Source organism: Podarcis filfolensis (genome assembly GCF_964270895.1).
Source record: "Podarcis filfolensis genome assembly, chromosome: 11".
In the NCBI taxonomy this organism is placed as follows: domain Eukaryota; kingdom Metazoa; phylum Chordata; class Lepidosauria; order Squamata; family Lacertidae; genus Podarcis; species Podarcis filfolensis.
In genome coordinates this window covers 29411759-29431729 of record NC_139613.1, presented here as the reverse complement: position 1 = coordinate 29431729, position 19971 = coordinate 29411759, and the positions used below count along the sequence as shown (strand labels likewise).

The window sequence follows — 19971 nt, the reverse complement described above, 5'->3', positions numbered from 1 at the left end:
TGAAAAGAAAGTTTGCTCTGGGCTTCCTCCACCCTGTGTGGAGCTTACTTCTGTGTACATAAGTAATGTAATGTGTGAATCAGTCCTTATTAGCCCTTTGTAGCGTTCTAGCTGGGGCTGATGGCAGTTGTAGTAAAAAACAAAAAATCTGGATGGCAACAGTTTAGTGAATACTGCTTACAGGAACAAGGAATCGGTTTTGTTTTGTTGCAGTGGAAACGGCGCAGGTAGATTTGCATCCACGAGAGAAGAAATGTTTAAACAATTTCTGACTCATTGATGCCACATGGTATGAAATAATAGACTGTGCAAAACAGAAGCATATTTATTTTGGAAAATGTTCAACTTGACTAACAAATCCATTTCTGAATGAAGGTGACCTCCTTTAGGGCAGACTTTTTGTTCCAGGTCCAATTTTTGTTTCTTTTTGTGGGAGTGTTTTGCTTAGTACATTTATCAGCTAAATGATAAATCATTCCAAATTTTGTTTCCACACCCAACCTGAACTGATTTCAAATAAAATATTTTTTAGGCTGCCCACTGTGGCTGTGATGGGAGAAGGAAGGCAAACTGTTCAACGTCTTATAACTGTTTATATTTTTGCCAAATGGGAAGATTGAGTTACTCAGTTGAAAACTCAGTATTGCAGTCAGCAGGTCTACACATCCTAGAAATGCTACTCCTTGCCATTAGGTGAGGAGCTTCAGATTGCTTTCCATTGCTTTCTGAGCATTTGCAGCTCAGGAATTACTCATGAGTAAATGCTCAGCTTGTGGCACTCGACAACTTGTAAGTACAGTGGTACCTCTGGTTGCGAATGGGATCCGTTCTGGAGGCCTGTTCACAACATGAAAAGAATGCAACCCGCAGCGGTGCATCTGCACGTGCGTGGGTTGCGATTTGCCGCTTCTGCACATGCGCTTGACGCCATTTTGCCCTTCTGCGCATGCGTGAGCGGTGAAACCTGGAAGTAACCCTTTCTGGTACTTCCAGGTCACAGCGGGACGTAACCTGAAAGAACGTAATATGAAGCGGACGTAACATGAGGTATAACTGTAGCGGTTGTAAGTAGATTAGCTGCTGGAATAGAGTAGCATGGCAGGCTGGGAATCTTAGAATCATAGAATTGTATCACTGGAAGGGACTCCAGGTGTCATCGAGTCCAACTCCTTGAAATGTAGGAATCACAACTGAAGCATCCCTGACAGACGGCCTTGCAACATCTGCTTTAAAACCTCCAATGAAAGAGGTTTTCTGTAAGCTGATCCTGGCAAGCAAGAAACTTGTGGTCTAGTCCAATATCTCTCTTGGGAAAGAGTCTAAAGAAACAGACCCCCTTCCTTGAATGAAATCAACTGTATGGGGATCTGCTTTGCAGATCAACAGGGGGAAAGGACTCTAGGTAGCTTGTTATTTGAAGCAGGCGGTTCCTACTTCAGCCTAACTGTGAGTAGAATTACTTGCAAATAGGGATAAGGGAGAAAAGTGCGCCTACCTAATGTGAACTTTCCAAAACAATATGTGAATCTTTCGAAATTAAATCCTTATTTGAATTTTGCAATGCAGTTTTCCTGCTGAGTAATGTTTACAAAACTGGATATACTAGATTAGTGTGTGCTTAATATAGGTATGCTACTGAAATTAGCATACAAAACCACATCATATTAGGGTAAATTGTTTCGCAAATATGTGTATATTAGACAAAATCACACACAATGGTGGTTATATTAGGAGAAATTCACACTACAATGCTGAGGAATTTTCAGGAGGACTTAAAAAAATCACAAACAGATGTGGAAATATGGAGAAAAATGAAGAAGTGGCAGATTCAACCATTCCTACTTGCGAACATCCACCTTGCTTTGCTGTTTGAAGTGTAAAGCTTGCTGGGGGCAGTATAAGAGTTTGTGCAAAATGATGGGTGAGGCAGCAAGCAAAATGACAGAGTATGTTGTGATAATTGCTGAAGAACTGCCGACTTCTCTCAACTTATTTTAAACTGTAACTTCAGAGTAATAGTTTACTCAAAATATGTTCGCGTAATCTATTAATAAAAACAAGCACCCCTATCAAAAATATGGTCAATTCCTTTTTAAAAAAATGCAACATAATTTATGTGAATGAACGCCAATGGATAATTATGACAGGTGAAAAATGTGTGGCATTATTAACTGAGGAATTTTAAACCGATTGAGCATACTTTTCACCTGTGGTAAAGAAAACAAGAGCAAAACAATATTGATCCCTGAATTTTTCACCACATTTACTGAAAGTATCCTATTTGCTCAGTTGGTTAGAGCGTGGTGCTGATAATGTCAGTGCTGCGGGTCCGATCCCCATATGTGACGGCTGCATATTCCTGCATTGCTTGGGGTTGGACTAGATGATCCTCAGGGTCCCTTCCAATGCTACAATTCTATGATTCTAAACTATAGATAACAATATACAGTACAGAGCCGAAATAAGCCAAGGTACAGGTTTATAGTGAATAATCTCATGGAAAGTGAAGCAAAGATATATTGATGCTCTGCAAATGCGTTTAAATTTAACCAGTTGTTTTTTAAACTGGTATAACTTTCCCCCTGCAATTCTGCTTTTGTACCTGCCATGTTCCCTTGGCTATGGAGAAATGTACAAGGAGGAGTGGCTTTTACAGATACTCGGAAATTGCTTGCTTGGAAAGCAATTCAGATGCCATGGTGATAGGCTGAGCGTTGGATTCAGAACAATGCACAGAATAGTGTCAATGCCTTGAATTAAAGTGTGTGATAATTACTTTGGTTTCCTCTATTTGTAGATGCTGCAACGATGGAACTGAGCTGCACTGAAGTACCTCTTTATGTAAGTTCCAATGTGTTAGGCTTCTGCCCTAAAAGGTCCTTTTGTTTTCAGGAAGGTCTTACTGAGAAGCAGTGTGAATGAAGCAGAAATTATGTTCCCTGCTTGACAGAGGCTTTAAGCCACTGAATGCTACTATCTCATTTGAGCTGGTGTAGCAGTAGCACTTTTCATGCATATTGGGGCATGTGTTTCTGAAGTAGCTTTGAAATAGTTTTCACGTTCTGACATAAATATCACAGTACTTTTCTATCCTTTCAGCTGGCAGAATTTGCAATGGATATTCTAACTGTGGCAGGAAAATAGCCTTCCTGGTTTTAGAAGATAAACATTTCCATTATGGTTGTTTTTCTCCTTCTTTCTCCTGTAAAAAAATAGTTCTATATGTCATGCTAGTGACAAGTAAAGGGTATTGTGACTCAGGCTGGCATACAATTGTTAAACGTACAGGCCTTGTTCAGACGTAAGGGGAAACCATGGTTTCTCTGTACAGTATGGGGCAGCCAATGTGGTGACAACCAAATGTTGCTGTACTACAGTTCCCATTAGCCTGATGGGAGTTGGAATCCAACAACATCCAGAAACACCACCATGGAAAGGCTTTAGATTCTGCACTATCATCTCGTTTCTACTCTTCTTTTAGGTACCAGAAGTGGAGACTGGGAGTTTCTGCTCCCAGTTTAAGCTAAACCCAGTTTCCCATAGTATTCAAACTCTGGGAACTTGGGTTTGTTTAAACTGTAATTTATTATACAGACCAGGATTGGAAACCATGGTTTGACCAGGGTTTGTTCTCACTAACTAGAACAGGGATGGGAAACCTGTGGTCCTTAGTCCAATTTTATGCACTCCTCAGCTTAAGTTCAGGAGGTGACAGAAGGAAGGTGGTGGTGGGAAAGCCAGAATGGATGGAGCGATGGAAAAAGAGGCAGTAAAACCTTTCTAAAGAGTTGTCTGTATTATTATTACACAACTGCTTTGATCAATAGTTTTGGGTTTTAATGCATGCTTTCAGTTTAGTTTGCCAGTGGTTTTTTTTGTTTTTTGTTTGCTTTCTGTTGGGCTCTTGCTGAGTTAAAGACACCTTACAGTGCAACGCTATGCATTCTTACACAGAAGTAAGTCTGACTGATTCAGTTTGATTTGCTCCTTAGTTAGTTTGCATAGGATTAAGCAGTGGTGTCCACGCAGAGAATATCAGTCACAATTGCCCCACTGATGAAACAGCAAAATGTTGTGCCAAGGCTTGCCCATTGCTGGCTTCTAAAGCAGTATATAAACCACTTGGGAGTTCCTTCCATTAGAGAAACTCCTGCCTTATTAGTGTGCCTTTCATGGGATACACAATCAGACCTGTATTTAAATTAGGCACTGAGAGTGGTTCCTTTGTCCGTTCTCATGGAATAGATTTCTGACCTGTTGTGTTTGGTTGAAATTCTATACATTTGGGTTTCTGAAGACTACAAAGTGTCACGATATTTTTCTAAGACAGATGATGAAAACGTTCTTTTACTTGAGTTTCCATCCTTTTTGTAAAGTGGGATAGAATCCGCATAACTTCGAAAAAATTGATACTTTCGAACCAGATGCAGACAGGACTTCAGATTTGATTTTTCAGAGGAGGCAGATCATTTCAGTTGAGGCTGATTATTTATGTTGACTTACTGCACCAGGAAGAAATTGACCTAAACATAACTCGATGTCAGGTGAGTCAATAAAAATATTGTCTTGAAAACTAGCAAGATGGAAGTCAAAGGAAAGTTGTTGAGTTCAGTGTTTTAAGTTGAGAACTGTGTTGAATGTGGAGTGCACTGGTTTTGAGTCAACTTCAGCCTTAAACAAACGTCATTTTATGAGGTCTGAAGGAGATTATCTACAACGGACTGGTGTCATAGATTGACAGTGTTTGAGGTGAATAATTAAGACAATAAAATATTTTTATAAAAGCCATTAACTTCATCATGAAAAACTGATGCTTTTTATTTTTATAACTGTCATGCTTATTGAGGTAGTCAAATTCTGATTTTGTTGTTGTCACTATAGAATTAATGTATTTTCCAGAAATCATGTAGTTACAGTGGGCACAATCCACCATGCAGGCAGAGGTTACTGATAGGACTATATCTATACCTACAAACGTTCATGGATATGTGTGTCATGGAAGCAGTGTGATGGGAGAGAGAAGAAACAAGAGTCTAAGGAAGGGATAGCTAACAACCGTTTAGGACTACAACTCCCAGCATTCCTGCCCATTGGTTACACTGGCTGGGGCTGAAAGTAGCTGTAGTCCAAAAGAGCTGGAGGACACCAGTCTAAGGTCTGTGCACAAACCCTTCATATCTTTATCCATCCCTCTCCCTGCCTTGGAGAACAATTAATTTGTAAGGCATGGAAAGGGAGGGATATAAAAGGCATGGACTGGTATTCCTTCTAACATCCATTGTGTGGCCTTTGTGTGTGTGTGTGTGTGTGTGTGAGAGAGAGAGAGAGAGAGAGAGAGAGAACAACCGGGCTCCATTGGATCCTTCCATCTGCAGGCTCTGCAGCCACAGTGCAAGTGGATTATTGAATCAAAGATATAATTAAATGGAGTTGCTTATGCATCACATATCATGCTGCTAATTGTGGCTCAGGAGAGACAGTACTATTTGCCACAATCTAATTAACCCTGAGACACATATAACCATCTCTTTGGTATTGAATTCATCATAGCCTTCTACCTCCCCTTCAAGCTGTGTGGCAAATTGCTTTAGAAACTCCTGGCCTGGTTCACATCATTCCCTGATATAGCATGGTGGTGGGCAAAGGAAGAAAGGAAGTTGTGCATTCCCACTGGCCACATGGAAGAATCTGAGTGCATGGAACAGGTTTTCCCGATTGTGGTCACTCTAAATAAATACTGATCTCATAGGAACAGATGAAGCTGGTCTACTTGTTCATCTAGCTCAGTATTGTTTAGTGCAGGGATGGGGAGCCTGCGGACCTCCAAATGTTGTTGGGCTTCAGGTTCCATCAGTCTCTGCCAGCATAGTAAATGACCAAGGATGACAGGAGCTGTAATTCAGCCACATTTTGAGGGTCACTGGTTCCCTATTCTGCTTGTTGGCCTTTGGAGCTAAAGCTCTCCTCAGAAGTTGAACTTCATACTGATTCCCTGTTGGAGGAGTGTGTTTTACCCTGGATAAAAGCACACTGAGCCTCTGAGTTTAGGAAAGTAAGAAATCTACATTTATTTACTAGAAAGGCATGCTTGATAGAAAAGTTCCTAGTTGTATCTAACTGAGGTGGAGATTCCTTGAGCTGTGCTTTCTCTTGCATCTCAGCAGCAGAGACACACAAAATGTCTCCTCTCCCAAGGTGAGGATGAAGATGGAAGTAGAAAATGAGGTCAGTAAGAGTATCAGTTTAGCACCTCATGGAAGGTCAGAAAGGACAGTCTAGGAAACTTGGAGGTTTCCTTTTCTCTCTTCTACTCTTTCCCATACAGACACATCAGTGTCCAGTACAAACTGAGTTGTACCCCAGCACTTCCAGTACCACTCTGACTGTCACCAGCGGCCTAGAATCTTGTAGATTACCTGCTGCCACCTCTTTTAGCTGGAGATGCCCATGATTGACCCACTAGCTCTACAATGGATCTCTGTTCCCTCCCCAAGGTCCTAGTCATTTAAAAGAGTCAATTGGCATAGTAAGACGGATGAGAAACCTACCGTAATATAGTTTTTCAAATCTCTTTAAGACAAGAGGAGTACAGTCAGACCTTGGCTCCCGAACGGCTCCGTTTTGGAACGTTTTGGTTCCTGAACGCTGAAAACCCGGAAGTAAATGCTCCGGTTTTCAAACGTTTTTCAGAAGCCAAATGTCCGACTTGGCTTCCTCTGAGTGCAGGAAACTCTTGCAACCAATTGGAAGCCACGATTTGGTTGTCATACGTTTCGGAAGCCTTCCGGAACTTATTATGTTCGACAACCGAGGTTTGACTGTAATGAAAAAGCCTTGGGCCATCTCTGGCCTTTCCACACAGATCAGATATCCCAGTGGGTAAGCACAAGCCCTTTGGCATGCTTGAATCCCAACACCAACCTGCTATTATGTAAAATGCCTATTATGTAAGAGGACTTGCACTGCATTTAGCAATGTTCACCTTGTTTTAGAAACAGCACCACCCCATTTTAAGCTCTCTAAAACTATTTCTGCAAGGATTTGGAAAAAATTTTCTCAGGGTTGGGGAGGTCATTTGAATGCTGGGCCTTACAGGAGAGGAGCTGGAGGCAGAGAAAGACCATCAGTGTACAGTGGACGCTTGGGTTGCGAACGTGATCCATGTGGGAGGCACGTTTGCAACCCGCAGTGTCTGCAACCCACAGCGCCGCATCTCCACACGTGCGGGCCACGATTTGGTGCTTCTGCACATGCGCAAAGCACGATTTAGCGCTTCTGCGCATGTGCGAGCGCCGAAACCCAGAAGTAACCCATTTTGGTACTTCTGGGTTCGGCGCGGTGCGCAACCCGAAAACACACAACCTGAAGTATCTGTAACCCGAAGTATTCCACTGAGAGATTTCTGTTATATACTGTAAATAGGGAACTGGCACCATAGACAGGCCTTAATATGAGTTAAGGCTGATGTAAACACTATAATCACTTACCAGTGACAGATGGATGCCAACACCAACAACTTTTCAGTGTGCTATGTCCAAGACCTGGAATGTATGACTAATAAAGGAGGGTTCTTAAGGACATGAGATGAGTCTGCTGGATTGCAACCAGGTCCAGCATCCTGTTCACACAATGGCCAACCAGATCCCTGTGGGAAGCCTGCAAGCTGGACATGAGTGTAGCAGCACTCTGTTCACCAGCACCCCTCAGCAGCTGGTATCCAGAGGCATGTTGCATCTGACAGCGAAGGTAGGACTTAGCCATCATGGCTAGAAGCTGTCAGTAGCCCTGTCCCTCCATGAATTTGTCCAAACCTCATTTAAAGCCATCCAAATTGGTAGGTACCATCACCTCCTGTGAGAGCAAATTGTGTAGTTTAACTGAGTGAAGAAGCATTTTTTAAAATCTGAGCCCATGCAAAGTGCTTTTCCTTAACTACTGAGTGACTGCAGCTCAGCCTACACATTTGGAATTAGGAAGGCTTTGTGTTCATCTCACACAAAGTTAGATTTTAATTCTCAAGCTCAGTCATGGGCACTGGCGCACATTTCAGAGAATGCAGTTGGCCCTTTCAGAATAATGTTAAACTTTCATGGAACAAATATAAGCAGCTCCTGTCCGCTGGGCAGCCATTCTTGCTCAAGTCCTATTGAAATTAATGTGAGTTGTACAAATTCTAAAGAGTGCCCTGGCACTCCCAAGAGGTGTGAGTTTTTAGTGTGGACTGGTTAAGCCCTGTATCATTGCTAGCAGCAAGCAGGCTTGTCAGGCAGTGGGAAATGTGTGAACTAGTTTTAGAAAGGTTATTTTATCAGATGACAATATGCATTTATTCTACAATGACAAAGGCACACATTTATTTTAGTGAACTATTTCTTGATATGCCTAATCTGTTTTCCTCCCTCCTGTACTTGTACAGGCATTGTGAAGTTCTTTTGATCCCTTTGTACTTGGCAGATAACTTACCTACCTTGTTGGTTTTGGTTGGCAAATTAGAATTGTAACTATATTCTTATCAGAGTATTTGTACAGTTCAGTCATGGAGTTGTCAAACTTCACTTGGACTTTTCATTTGATCTCTCTGTTCTAGTTTACGCAGAGTTCTTTTGTGGTGTGGCAGTTATTACTGCACTATTTTCCCCCTTTTGCTCTTTATGAAGATCCTAACGAACATGGAGAAATACAAATCTTAAATTGCAGAAAACCAACATGTATTGCAATTCATTTATTAGACTCTTCTTATATGCACACAGACTAAGTTTTATAACCAGTTTCAAACCCTAAGGTTTCTCTCTGTCCTCAACTGCACATGTTAGGGAGAAATGTGTCTCAAGTGGTCTATAGCTCTCCTTATTGTCAGCTGGTAAGGAGGGCAGTTAGTAGGCCTGGTCTCTGTTACGTCTCTCTAGTTAGTATAAGTTGGCCCACCTTTTTTGGCAAGTGTCACATGTCAATACCAGATTATTACTATATTCAACTGTTCACTACGCTTCATAAGATATATAAGAGCTCAGTGTGTAGTGGTAAGAGTGTCAGACTGTGACCTGGGAGGTAAAGGTAAAGGGACCCCTGACCATTAGGTCCAGTCGTGGCTGACTCTGGGGTTGCGGCGCTCATCTCGCTTTATTGGCCGAGGGAGTCAGCGTACAGCTTCCGGGTCATGTGGCCAGCATGACTAAGCCGCTTCTGGCGAACCAGAGCAGCGCACGGAAACGCCATTTATCTTCCTGCTGGAGCAGTACCTATTTATCTATTTGCACTTTGATGTGCTTTCGAACTGCTAGGTTGGCAGGAGCAGGGACCGAGCAACGGGAGCTCACCCCGTTGCGGGAATTCGAACCGCCGACCTGATCGGCAAGTCCTAGGCTCTGTGGTTTAACCCACAGCGCCACCCACATTCCATGTGACCTGGGAGACCAGGGTACAAATATTGAGTCAGACATGAAGCTCACTGGGTGACTTCTTGGGATGTGGGATAGTCATGGTCTCCTGGCCTAACCTACCTGTCAGGGAACTGTCATCTGAGACGAAGGAGGTGAAAGGGCTCATGGAGGGTGAGAGAGACCACTCAGCGGAGGAAGGGACCAGCAGGGGGAGAAGTGGAGTTACAAGGGAAAGTGAGTCGGAGGGAGAGCTCAGAGATACTTCAAGCGGGAACAGTGGAGAGGTTTCAGGACCTCCCGTAGGCACACCCACTCCTCGGCGGAAACTGTCACACCGAGAGTCCAGAAGACGCGTTTCCGTCAAGGAGCTTTTATGCTGGAAGAAGTTCCGTAAACGCCCACTGTCCGATTCAACGAGCGATTGATGGAGCCATGCTTAAGGAGATCCATCACAGACAGAGGTTTGGGAACTTAGCCAAGCTCTGAGGGATCAGGATTTTACGCACAAGCAGCTCACCATCCCATCACAGCAATCGGACAGTCCCTGAAAGCAGCTTGTGCAGAGAGGCATCATGAGCAACCCAGCTGGAGCCGGAGGAGCAGCAGGAGCTGGAGAAGGTCCAACTCTGGAAGAAAGGTGCAGAGTTTTGGAACTCCAGCTAGCAATGCAAACGGCGAGGCTAGAAGAAAGGAGGGCGCAGGATGCAGAAAAGGCAAAAGGCGCTACACTAGCAAGAAAGATGCCAGGAATGGTGCAGAAGTTTGGGGGGGACCCCAGGGACTACCAAGCCTTTAGGACAGAGATGCAGTATGCTCTTGAACTGCAGTTTAACGACTTTCCCGATGAGGCATCGCGAGTGGCGTTTGTGATTGGCCATCTCGAAGGGGGGGCGAGAGACTGGGTCCGGCCCCTGATGGCAGGGAATAGTGACATGCTGAAGGACGCGAGGAAGTTTTTTCGCGCCATGGATTTGATGTTTTCCAGCGAGATTGAACAGGGACTGGTGCGCAGACAATTGATGGCTTGCAAACAGGGGAGCCGATCGGTTCGTGAGTACTGGACTGAGTTTACAATGTTGATACATAAATTGGGGTGGGACCTATCGGCGGAACCCATTCAAATGCTCTTTGAAGAGGGGCTTTCTTCGGCGGTGAAAGACGAACTTTCCCGGGCGCCCAGGGCGGAGTCTATGGACCAGCTGACCAAATCAGCGTTGACCATTGGAGCGCGCCAGGAGGCAAGAGCCTTGGAGAAGCGGGAGGGGAAAGGAGAGCGTTGGAGGGATTTCCGCATTCCGGAGATTCCAGAACCCAGTTTCCCGCCCGGAGAGCCGATGGAAGTTGGAACAGCGCGCGCGCGCGCAGTTTCAAATCCCAGTGAAGGGAGGAAGAAGGAGGGAAAGAGCGCCAAGAAATGTTACCTCTGCCAGCAGCCAGGTCACTTTGCCAGAGTCTGCCCACAAAGAAAGGAATGGCAAGGGATGGCGGGAGCTGTTGGGGGGAAGGAGGAGGAAGTCCAGGAGCCAGTAAAAGCCAGCGCCTGTCTGCCGCTGTCAGGGCACTGCAGACAGGCCAAGGAGCAGTAAAAGTGCCCACTCCGGAACCTCCAAGACCAGCTCTAGTAATAGAGGTGCTGCTAGAGCTGGCAAACGGATACCCACTAAAGACCAAGGCGCTGTTGGACTCAGGCAGCTCCTGTAATTTTATGAGCAAGGAGTTTGCAGCTGAACACCAGATACAGACACTCCCTTTAAGCAACCCCCTGCAGGTCACCACGATCGATGGGAGGGAGCTGTTGGGGGGAGAAGTTAGCCTACAGACCGTCCCAATGGTTATGAGGGTGGCAAGGCACACTGAAAGGATAGCATTCAATGTAGCCACCCTGGGAGGGGCGCCAGTCATTTTGGGAATGAGCTGGCTAGCGTTGCATGACCCGCTAGTGGGCTGGCATCAGAGAGTGGTCTCCTTTGGGTCAGCACATTGCCTGGAACACTGCAAAGAGGGAAAGGTGCCAGAAGGGGCAAAAGCCTCCCTAGCAGGGATGGAAGTGGCGGACAAAGGGAAGGTGCCCAAACAATACGCTGACCTGAGCAAGGTCTTCAGCGAAAGGGAAGCAGATAAACTACCACCGCATAGAGACTTTGACTGCCAAATTAACCTGGTCCCTGGGGCCCAGCTCCCCGTGGGCAAGCTGTACGCCATGTCAGACAGGGAAGTGCTGAGCCAGCTGCAAGCAAACCAGTTGTGGGTGAAATTGGAGAAGTGTCAGTTCCACGCCAAGGAGGTGGAATTCCTGGGGTACCGCCTATCAGACAAGGGATTAGCCATGGATCCAAGCAAGGTACAGGCGGTGCTGGAATGGAAGACACCAAAAACGAAAAAAGATGTGCAAAGGTTCTTAGGGTTTGGGAACTTTTACCGCAAATTCATCAAGAACTTTGCCCACTTAACGGCTCCCATCACGGACTGTCTGAGCAGCAAGAAGAAATTCGTTTGGACGGCGGAGGCGGAGCACGCTTTTGAGGAATTGAAAAAGGCATTCGCTTCGGAAGAACAGCTCCTGCATGTGGATTTACAAAAACCCATGAGAGTGGAAACTGATGCCTCAGACCGCGCGGTGGGGGCGGTGCTGCTTCAGCCAGGGAGCAATAAGTCGGAATGGAGACCGTGTGCCTTCTTTTCGCGTAAGCTGAACAAATCCGAGAGGAACTACACGGTATATGACCGAGAACTACTCGCCATTCACGAAGCATTCCGGAGATGGAGACACTTACTAATTGGTGCACAGCATAAGGTACAAGTATGTACGGACCACAAGAATTTGGAGTATTGGAGAACGGCACGAGTGCTCAACCAACGACAAGTGAGATGGGCCCAGGAGTTCTCCAAATTCCATTTTGAAATCTGCTATGTGCCAGGTCCAGAAAACATCAGAGCGGACGCTCTCTCTCGCAAACCTGAATATTTGGAGGGGGAGGGAGCGCCAGAAGAGAGACATATTATCCCAGAGGACCACTGGGTGTGTGGTGCGGCCTGGGTGGGGCAAAGAGAACTGGTAGAGGGAACGGTAAATGATGAGTACGCCCAGGATAAGCTCAGAGGTTTAAGGGGAGAGGGAGAAGACCCCGGAGGTTTTGAAGAAAGAAACGGGGCATTGTATTACAAAGGGGCGCTATATATACCTGAAGGGGAATTGAGGGGGAGAGTACTCAAACAGCTGCACGACAATCCCACAGCGGGGCATTTTGGGCAACACAAGACCATGTGGTTGGTGACCAGGGAGTTTTGGTGGCCCAAGGTGAGGGAGGATGTACGGGAGTATGTGAGAAGGTGTGACCAATGCCAGAGAGCCAAAGGAGAAAGGCGGGCGCCAGCGGGGTATTTAGAACCGTTACCCACACCAGAACGACCGTGGGAGGCGGTGTCGATAGATTTTATGACTGATCTGCCCAAATCCCAGGGGAAAACCGCCATACTAGTCGTAGTAGACCAGTTAACTAAGATGGGTCACTTTGTAGCTTGCTCACATGCAGTCACGGCGGAAGAGACAGCAAAATTGTTTGTAGAACATATTTTTAGGCTGCATGGCGCCCCCTTGAGGCTGGTTACCGACAGAGGGAAACAGTTCACGTCCAGATTCTGGAGGAAGCTTATGAGCTTGTTGCACGTAGAGGTCAACTTTTCGACTGCCAGGCACCCTGAGACCAATGGGCAGGCGGAGAGGGCAAACGGTATCCTTCAACAATACCTGAGGTGTTATGTCAATGACAGAGAAAACGATTGGGTCGAAAAGTTGGCACTAGCGGAATTTGCTTACAATAATGCAGAGAATGTGTCCACCGGGATGAGCCCCTTTTTGGCTAATTATGGGTGCCACCCCAGGGCGTTTCCAGGGGAAGGAGGAGAGAGATGGAGTGTTCCGGCCGCTGAACCTTTTGTAGAAGAAATGGAAGCGATCCATCGTCAACTCCAACACAACTTAGAAAGGGCCAAAGAAGAATATAAGAGGCAGGCAGACAAGAGCAGAAGGGAAGGTGAAACAATTAGGGTGGGGAGTCGGGTCTGGCTATCAACCCAAGGGTTGCCGTTCAAGGGTAGTTGCAAGAAATTGAGACCCAAAAGATTGGGACCATTTGAGGTCATCCAACAGGTCAACCCAGTGGCTTTCAGACTCCGGTTACCGAACCACATGAAACTGCACCCAGTATTCCACAGGTCATTACTGTCACCATACAGGGGGGAAGGTGAAGGGGTATCCACACGGGGGCCAGCCATAGAAGAAAGGGAAAGCCGCAACTATGTGGCAGAAATCATCGACTCCAGGTGGAAGGGTAATCAGGTGGAGTATTTGGTGGCGTGGGAAGGGGAACCGGAGTCGGAAAACACCTGGGTGAAGGCAGAGGAGGTCCATGACGAGGTCTTGATCGAAACGTTCCACCAAAGGTTCCCCAGGAAACCTCAACCAGTAGCGAGGTTCCGGAGGGAGTACTTTGGCACCACCGACGATGAGGAGGAACTGGAGGGATTCAGGGAATCGGAGTTGGAAGAGGGTACAGACTCCGAGGAGGAGGAGTACTTGGAAACCGGGAACAGCAAAAGGTGGAGGGAAGTGTTCGAAACTTCGGAAGATGAGGGAGGTTCCTTCAGGGGTTTTGCTCCCTCGCCTCCCGCAGAGGAGGGGAGGGAAGGGGGTGAAGGGGGCCCTAGAGGGGAGGTGGATGTCAGGGAACTGTCATCTGAGACGAAGGAGGTGAAAGGGCTCATGGAGGGTGAGAGAGACCACTCAGCGGAGGAAGGGACCAGCAGGGGGAGAAGTGGAGTTACAAGGGAAAGTGAGTCGGAGGGAGAGCTCAGAGATACTTCAAGCGGGAACAGTGGAGAGGTTTCGGGACCTCCCGTAGGCACACCCACTCCTCGGCGGAAACTGTCACGCCGAGAGTCCAGAAGACGCGTTTCCGTCAAGGAGCTTTTATGCTGGAAGAAGTTCCGTAAACGCCCACTGTCCGATTCAACGAGCGATTGATGGAGCCATGCTTAAGGAGATCCATCACAGACAGAGGTTTGGGAACTTAGCCAAGCTCTGAGGGATCAGGATTTTACGCACAAGCAGCTCACCATCCCATCACACTACCTCACAGGGTTGTTGTGAAGATAAAAAGGAAGCCGTATATGCCATCGTAAGCTCCTTTGAAGAAAGGTGGGGTATAGATGTAATAAATAAATAAATAAAATGGGGACATGCAGCTCTCCATATCTGAATGATAAGTGTACTCTTCCCTATGAAAGTTTGTGCTGAAAGGAATTACAGTAGGTATTAAGTGTCGTGGTAGTTAAAGCATTGAATGGTTTTGCCTTCTTCTTTGTGACTCTCTAGGCTTGGCTTGGTAGTGTTTTCTTCATCACCACCCCATTTAGGTCATGGTTGTTTCAATACCTGCTTAGGTTTGCTGTATCATATTTCACTCTATTCATACAAGTAGTCACGTGACTTTCCTTAAACAAAACATCAGCAAATGTTCTAATCTTCCCATGTATTGACTCACAATTGTAAATTAGATGCCTTTTGGTTTTAATTCTTCTCTTTGTTTTATTCTTTCTTCTCCTTGATATTTACAGGCTGCACGGTTGCTACTCGATTTGGGTTACTAAACTTCCACTCCTTCCTTCTTTTATTTCACGTCTTTGATGGTTCAGGTTTTTCTATTCTTGCTCATAGCAACCGCTGGGCTTATTAAATTGTTCATTGATAAGCCTACATATGTACCGCATGCACACAACCACAACAGCTAATTATTTTTAAAGTATCACTAAAGGCAATAAAAGCAACCAGTTAAAACCAATTTCAACATGTTTACAAATCAGCTTATGGGCAAAAGGTGTATTTCAGTAACAACGTCATGCTGGCAAAAGGGCTTTGGAGATAGGGCTATCCAGGCACCAGTTAGCACAAAATTCTAGAGCCTGGGAGCAACCACTGAGAAGACCCTTTTCTGGATTCCTGCTATAAGTTGTCAGGACAAACAGAAGAGTCTCCTCCAAGGATCTTAAAACCTGGGCAGGCTCATACGGAAGTATGGTGTCTTTCAGATAGTCTGGTCCTGTTCTGTTTGTTTTCTCCATTTCCTCTCAGGAGCTCACGGTAGTGTTTGTAACCACCTTGCTTTTGTCAATACAACAACCCTGTGAGGAGGGTTAGGCAATGAGATAGTGACTTGCTCAAGGCTGCTCACATTCATGGTTGCATGTGTATTTGAAGCTGTCTCCTAAGTCCTAGTTCAACACAAATAAGTCTACCATACAGATGTCTTACCATAGCAGTTTAGGTAACTATAGGTAACTCTAAGCTAAAGCCATAGTGTGTGTTTTATTTGCTAATCCTGCATAGCCCTTATTTGAAAGAAATGTCCTTTATTCTATAGCAACAGAGATCCATAGAGAAGACACTGCAGTTCCATAGTAATGTTTGCTAAATTTTGATCTGGCAGAGCACACAGCCCTTGGTTGAGCAAAAGGGGTAGGTATTAGCTTTTAAACGTGTCAGGCAAATATGACAGTATTGAATACTGAAAGATTTTGCCCGTCTGCTGTTAAGCCTAAAACTTGGAAGGCCACTTTTGTCCCTGGCTGGTTTTGAAATTCCAGGTAATCTGTTTGGCCAAGGCAAACTCTCTGTGTCTTCATCTGGCTAGGCATTGCAAACTTTTTATTCTAGATCTGGGAAGACTTTGCGACAGCAATCTCTGTGACTATGTGATTTTTTTCCAAGCAGGAAGATGTCAAAAGGCTTCTTAAGACATATCACTTTCAAAGAGTGCTCTCAATTAAACTCAGCCTTTGAAATTACTTTGCCTGGAGCTCAGATTTAATTATAATTTAATTATAACAGAGGTGTGATGTATCAAGATCTGGCTTGGGACTCTGTTATGATCTCAAAAGTAAAGCTGCATCAGAAACCCAGTGTACACAATTCAGTTCCAATCCAGTCTTTGTAGCCAAGCTGAATGAAAACCAGGTGGTCACATACTAAGCAGATGCCAGATGAGGCAGTTGGAGACTTGGTGAAGATAAGATCAAGACAAAGTGTGAAGCTGGAGAAAGCAGGGAGAAAGGGCAAACACTGATCAGACCAAGCAGAAGCAGGAGGAGGGAGAAGGGGCGCTCTCTGCCTTATTACTTCCTGCTGCTGCTATTTATTTTTTGTTCCTTTCGGAGCTTCAACATCTCATCATAAGCAAAAGAAAGAAACTGGACCATACAGGGTTTTGCTCTTTGAGACATATGGTCATGGTGGTGTGCTTTACCAGGGAAAGGGCCTTCTTAGTGGTGGTGCCCCAATTGTGGAATGCTTTTCATAGGGAAGCTTGTCTGGTGCCTACTTCAGTGTGGTTCAGCTGCAGGCAAAACCCTTTTAGTTTTCTCTGGTCTTTTAATTTGATTTGCTCTATTTTTCCTTGGCTGGAAGGTTTTTATTTAATAATAATAATAATTTTTATCTATACCCTGCCCTCCCCGGCCAGAGCCGGGCTCAGGGCAGCTAACACCAATAAAATTTCAGTAAAAATATAATAGGGGGAAAAAAACAAAAAGAAGAAAACCCCCCCAATTTAAAATACAGGTTAAAATGCAATTTAAAATGCAGCCACGTTTTAAAAGTCAAAACCATAAGGGGAGGGAAACATAAGGGTCAGACTGAGTCCAAACCAAAGGCCAGGCGGAACAGCTCTGTCTTGCAGGCCCTGCAGAAAGATGTCAAGTCCGCAGGGCCCTAGTCTCTTGTGACAGAGTGTTCCACCAAGTCGGGGCCAGTACTGAAAAGGCCCTGGCCTTGGTTGAGACCAACCTTGTGACTTGGGACCTCAAAAATGTTGTCATTTGTGGACCTTAAGGTCCTCCACGGGGAATACCAGGAGAGGCGGTCCTGTGGGTACGTGGTGTTCTTATAGATTCTTCTGGTTTTGAAATCTGTAAGCCCCCCTGGGAATTTGGGTAGGCTGTATACTTACTCAGTTAACAACAACAACAACAACAACAGGGCTGACTATACTGAACCCACTTTTCCTTTCCTTTTAAAGTTTGAACTGGTGGGGTTCCGCACAGTTGAATTTGGGTTTGTAGACCCAGAGAGATCTAAGTGGACCCCCTGAGACGCAACAGAATAATAGAATCATAAAATTGTAGAATTGGAAGGGACTCTGAAGATCATATAGTCCAGAGGTTCCCAAATTTATTTGGCCTACTGCCCCCTTTTCAGAAAAAGCTAGCCAAGGTCCCAGGTTCAGTTCCTGGCATTTCCAGTTAAAAGGGTTAGATTAGGTAGCTCTTATTGCCTGAGACCCCCTAAGAGGTGCTGCCAGTCAGAGTGGACAATACTGGGCTAGATTATTGGCCTAGAATAGATAAAATAGTTGTCTCCTGTTTCTTAAAAGCCACTGAGGGTTATTGCCAGGTGAGCCTCCCTGGGTAGAATTTCCTGCAGAAAAGGCACCACAACCAAGAAGGTTCATTACCCACCTGGCTGCCAAGGGCAGAAGGACTGGAAATGGGCAGGTTCCTGTGAGAGAAGGTGCTACTTTGGATGGTTACTTCTAGGAGTCTTTCTTATAGCCCAGAGAAGTCCTGAGGGGAATACAGAACAACCTCAGGAGGTGCAGGTGGTGTTAAAACAGGTATGGCAAGAACAAGGAGTTGAATATGATTTAGATCAGCCTCTCTCAGCCTGCAGCATTGGTCTGTAGTTCCTTTCATCCCTGAACAATGACCACAATCGCTGGGGCTGATGGGAGTTGTAGTCCAAAAAAATCTGGAGCGCATGAGGTTGGGATGTATCATTGTACATGAAGTAGAGTTACAGTACTCTTACGTAAAGTGGCAGGTTGTGCTCTGCTCACCTCAAAAGCCTTTTCCTGTGTATAAACACAGATATGAAGGAGATGTAGGGAGAAAGCTGATTGCAGGTGCAAGGGTGTGTCAGACTGACACAAATGGAGTTAGGTGTCACCTCCAGGCCAGGAACAAACACACACACATATCACACATATACATTCTAATTATGGAAGTCTTTTATTACTACTGTTTGGATGCCAGCATTTATGAAATACTTGTAGGAATTTTGATATAAAACTTAATTTTTGTCCTGTTGTTTTATAATTTGCTGCACTTGTGGTTTTTTGGGGGGGGGCGTGTTAATATTTGAAATGATTGTGTGGTGCTTTGGTGTTTATCCTGTGAGCACTAACTAGAAAAAGAAAGAACTGCAGTTGAGTTACGTATGCCAGTTAACCATGTACCACTGTGGGATGACATTTGGGAAATGTTTTGCCTAAATTTATTAGTGAGGTGCCCAGGATTGACTCTAGGTTTGAGGAAGCGTTGCGCAAAGTGTCCTGTAGTGTTCAGAGTGGCTCTACTTGTTTATTTTAAAAACTTACATGCTGCTTTTCATTTATGAATCTCAAAGTGATTCAGAATATACATATAGTCCTTTAAAAACAAAAAAACATTCAGATAGTCATGCTCATGATATAGAATTTCAACAACTGTAGTAGCCAGAACCCAAAAAGAAAACTGTATCAGCAGTCAAGAAAGGTGTAAACAGAAAATAGTAACTATGGTTTACCATGGCATGTGATTGTATCCAATGGCTCTGAATTAGCTTTGCTTGTGTTTGATGATGCTGTTACATAGACAAATCTAATTAGCTGCCTGATAGCTCTCTTACTAGAAAGTTGAAAAAAGCTGTTTTCCAAACAAAAATAATGCCAAAGCTGTAGCCATTTGGCTTGCAAAGAAACAGCAAACTGGTGTGGGAAAGCTAAACACACACGTGCGCACAGTCACACAGAATATTTTGAATTTCCATGGTGAAAAAGCACTTCTCCACAGATTAACATCCAGGTACAGTGTGCATGAAGAATCACTCTAGTTATGCGTATCTGAGATACGTACTAGGAAAGGCTTACATTATTTGTATCCTCTGCACTAGTTTACAGTCATCATTTCCTGAGTTGAGTCTGACTCATTATACATTAGTGCACTTGTATCCTATTTCCTAATCATACACAGATAGAAAATGAGATTGCATGACCAGGTTTGGATAAAAATTGCAGTTATAACTGAGTGTTGCCTTGGTGTGGCACTTTCCACCATGTTTTTGATGACTTTACCCAATGGCCTCAGGCCCAAACTACATATTGCAAGGAATCTGTGGCTGCTGCTCACCTGTATCTTTTCAGCAAACTTTTAAAGGTGGCAAGATGTGACATCTTTACAGTTTTTTTTGTTTGCTTCAATTTATTTGATATGTTGTTTCATGGAAGAGGCCTGGAAACCCTGGATGCAGTGATGTGATGTGGTGCATTTTTAACCAGATACTATCAGGAGACCTGAGGAGATGGTTTGGGCTTCATGGATGTTCAAAACACAATTATGTAGTACTAATACACATCCAACGTGATAAATTCTAATTAATGGTGGAAATGGATCCTTCCAAGCTTAATATTCTCCCCAAATGGAGGGATCTACCAAGATTGTTTCTTCCAGCAGCTGGCAGTGCAGCCCAAAATTCGCTATCACCTAGCAGAGGCTAATCTGA

The 19971-nt window shown here is 44.8% G+C and overlaps 1 protein-coding gene across 14 annotated transcripts in view; it reads left to right on the top strand.

Annotated features, from left to right (window-relative positions):
- ARHGEF28 (Rho guanine nucleotide exchange factor 28) overlaps positions 1 to 19971 on the top strand; it is a 135910-nt gene that overhangs the window by 10129 nt on the left and 105810 nt on the right. For all 14 annotated transcript variants that reach the window (XM_083577322.1, XM_083577324.1, XM_083577338.1 and 11 more), the window contains exon 2: positions 2798 to 2841. In XM_083577322.1, coding sequence (XP_083433448.1) covers positions 2809 to 2841 — 33 coding nt within the window. In that variant the 5' untranslated portion in view covers positions 2798 to 2808. The remainder of the gene's footprint in view (positions 1 to 2797; positions 2842 to 19971) is intronic.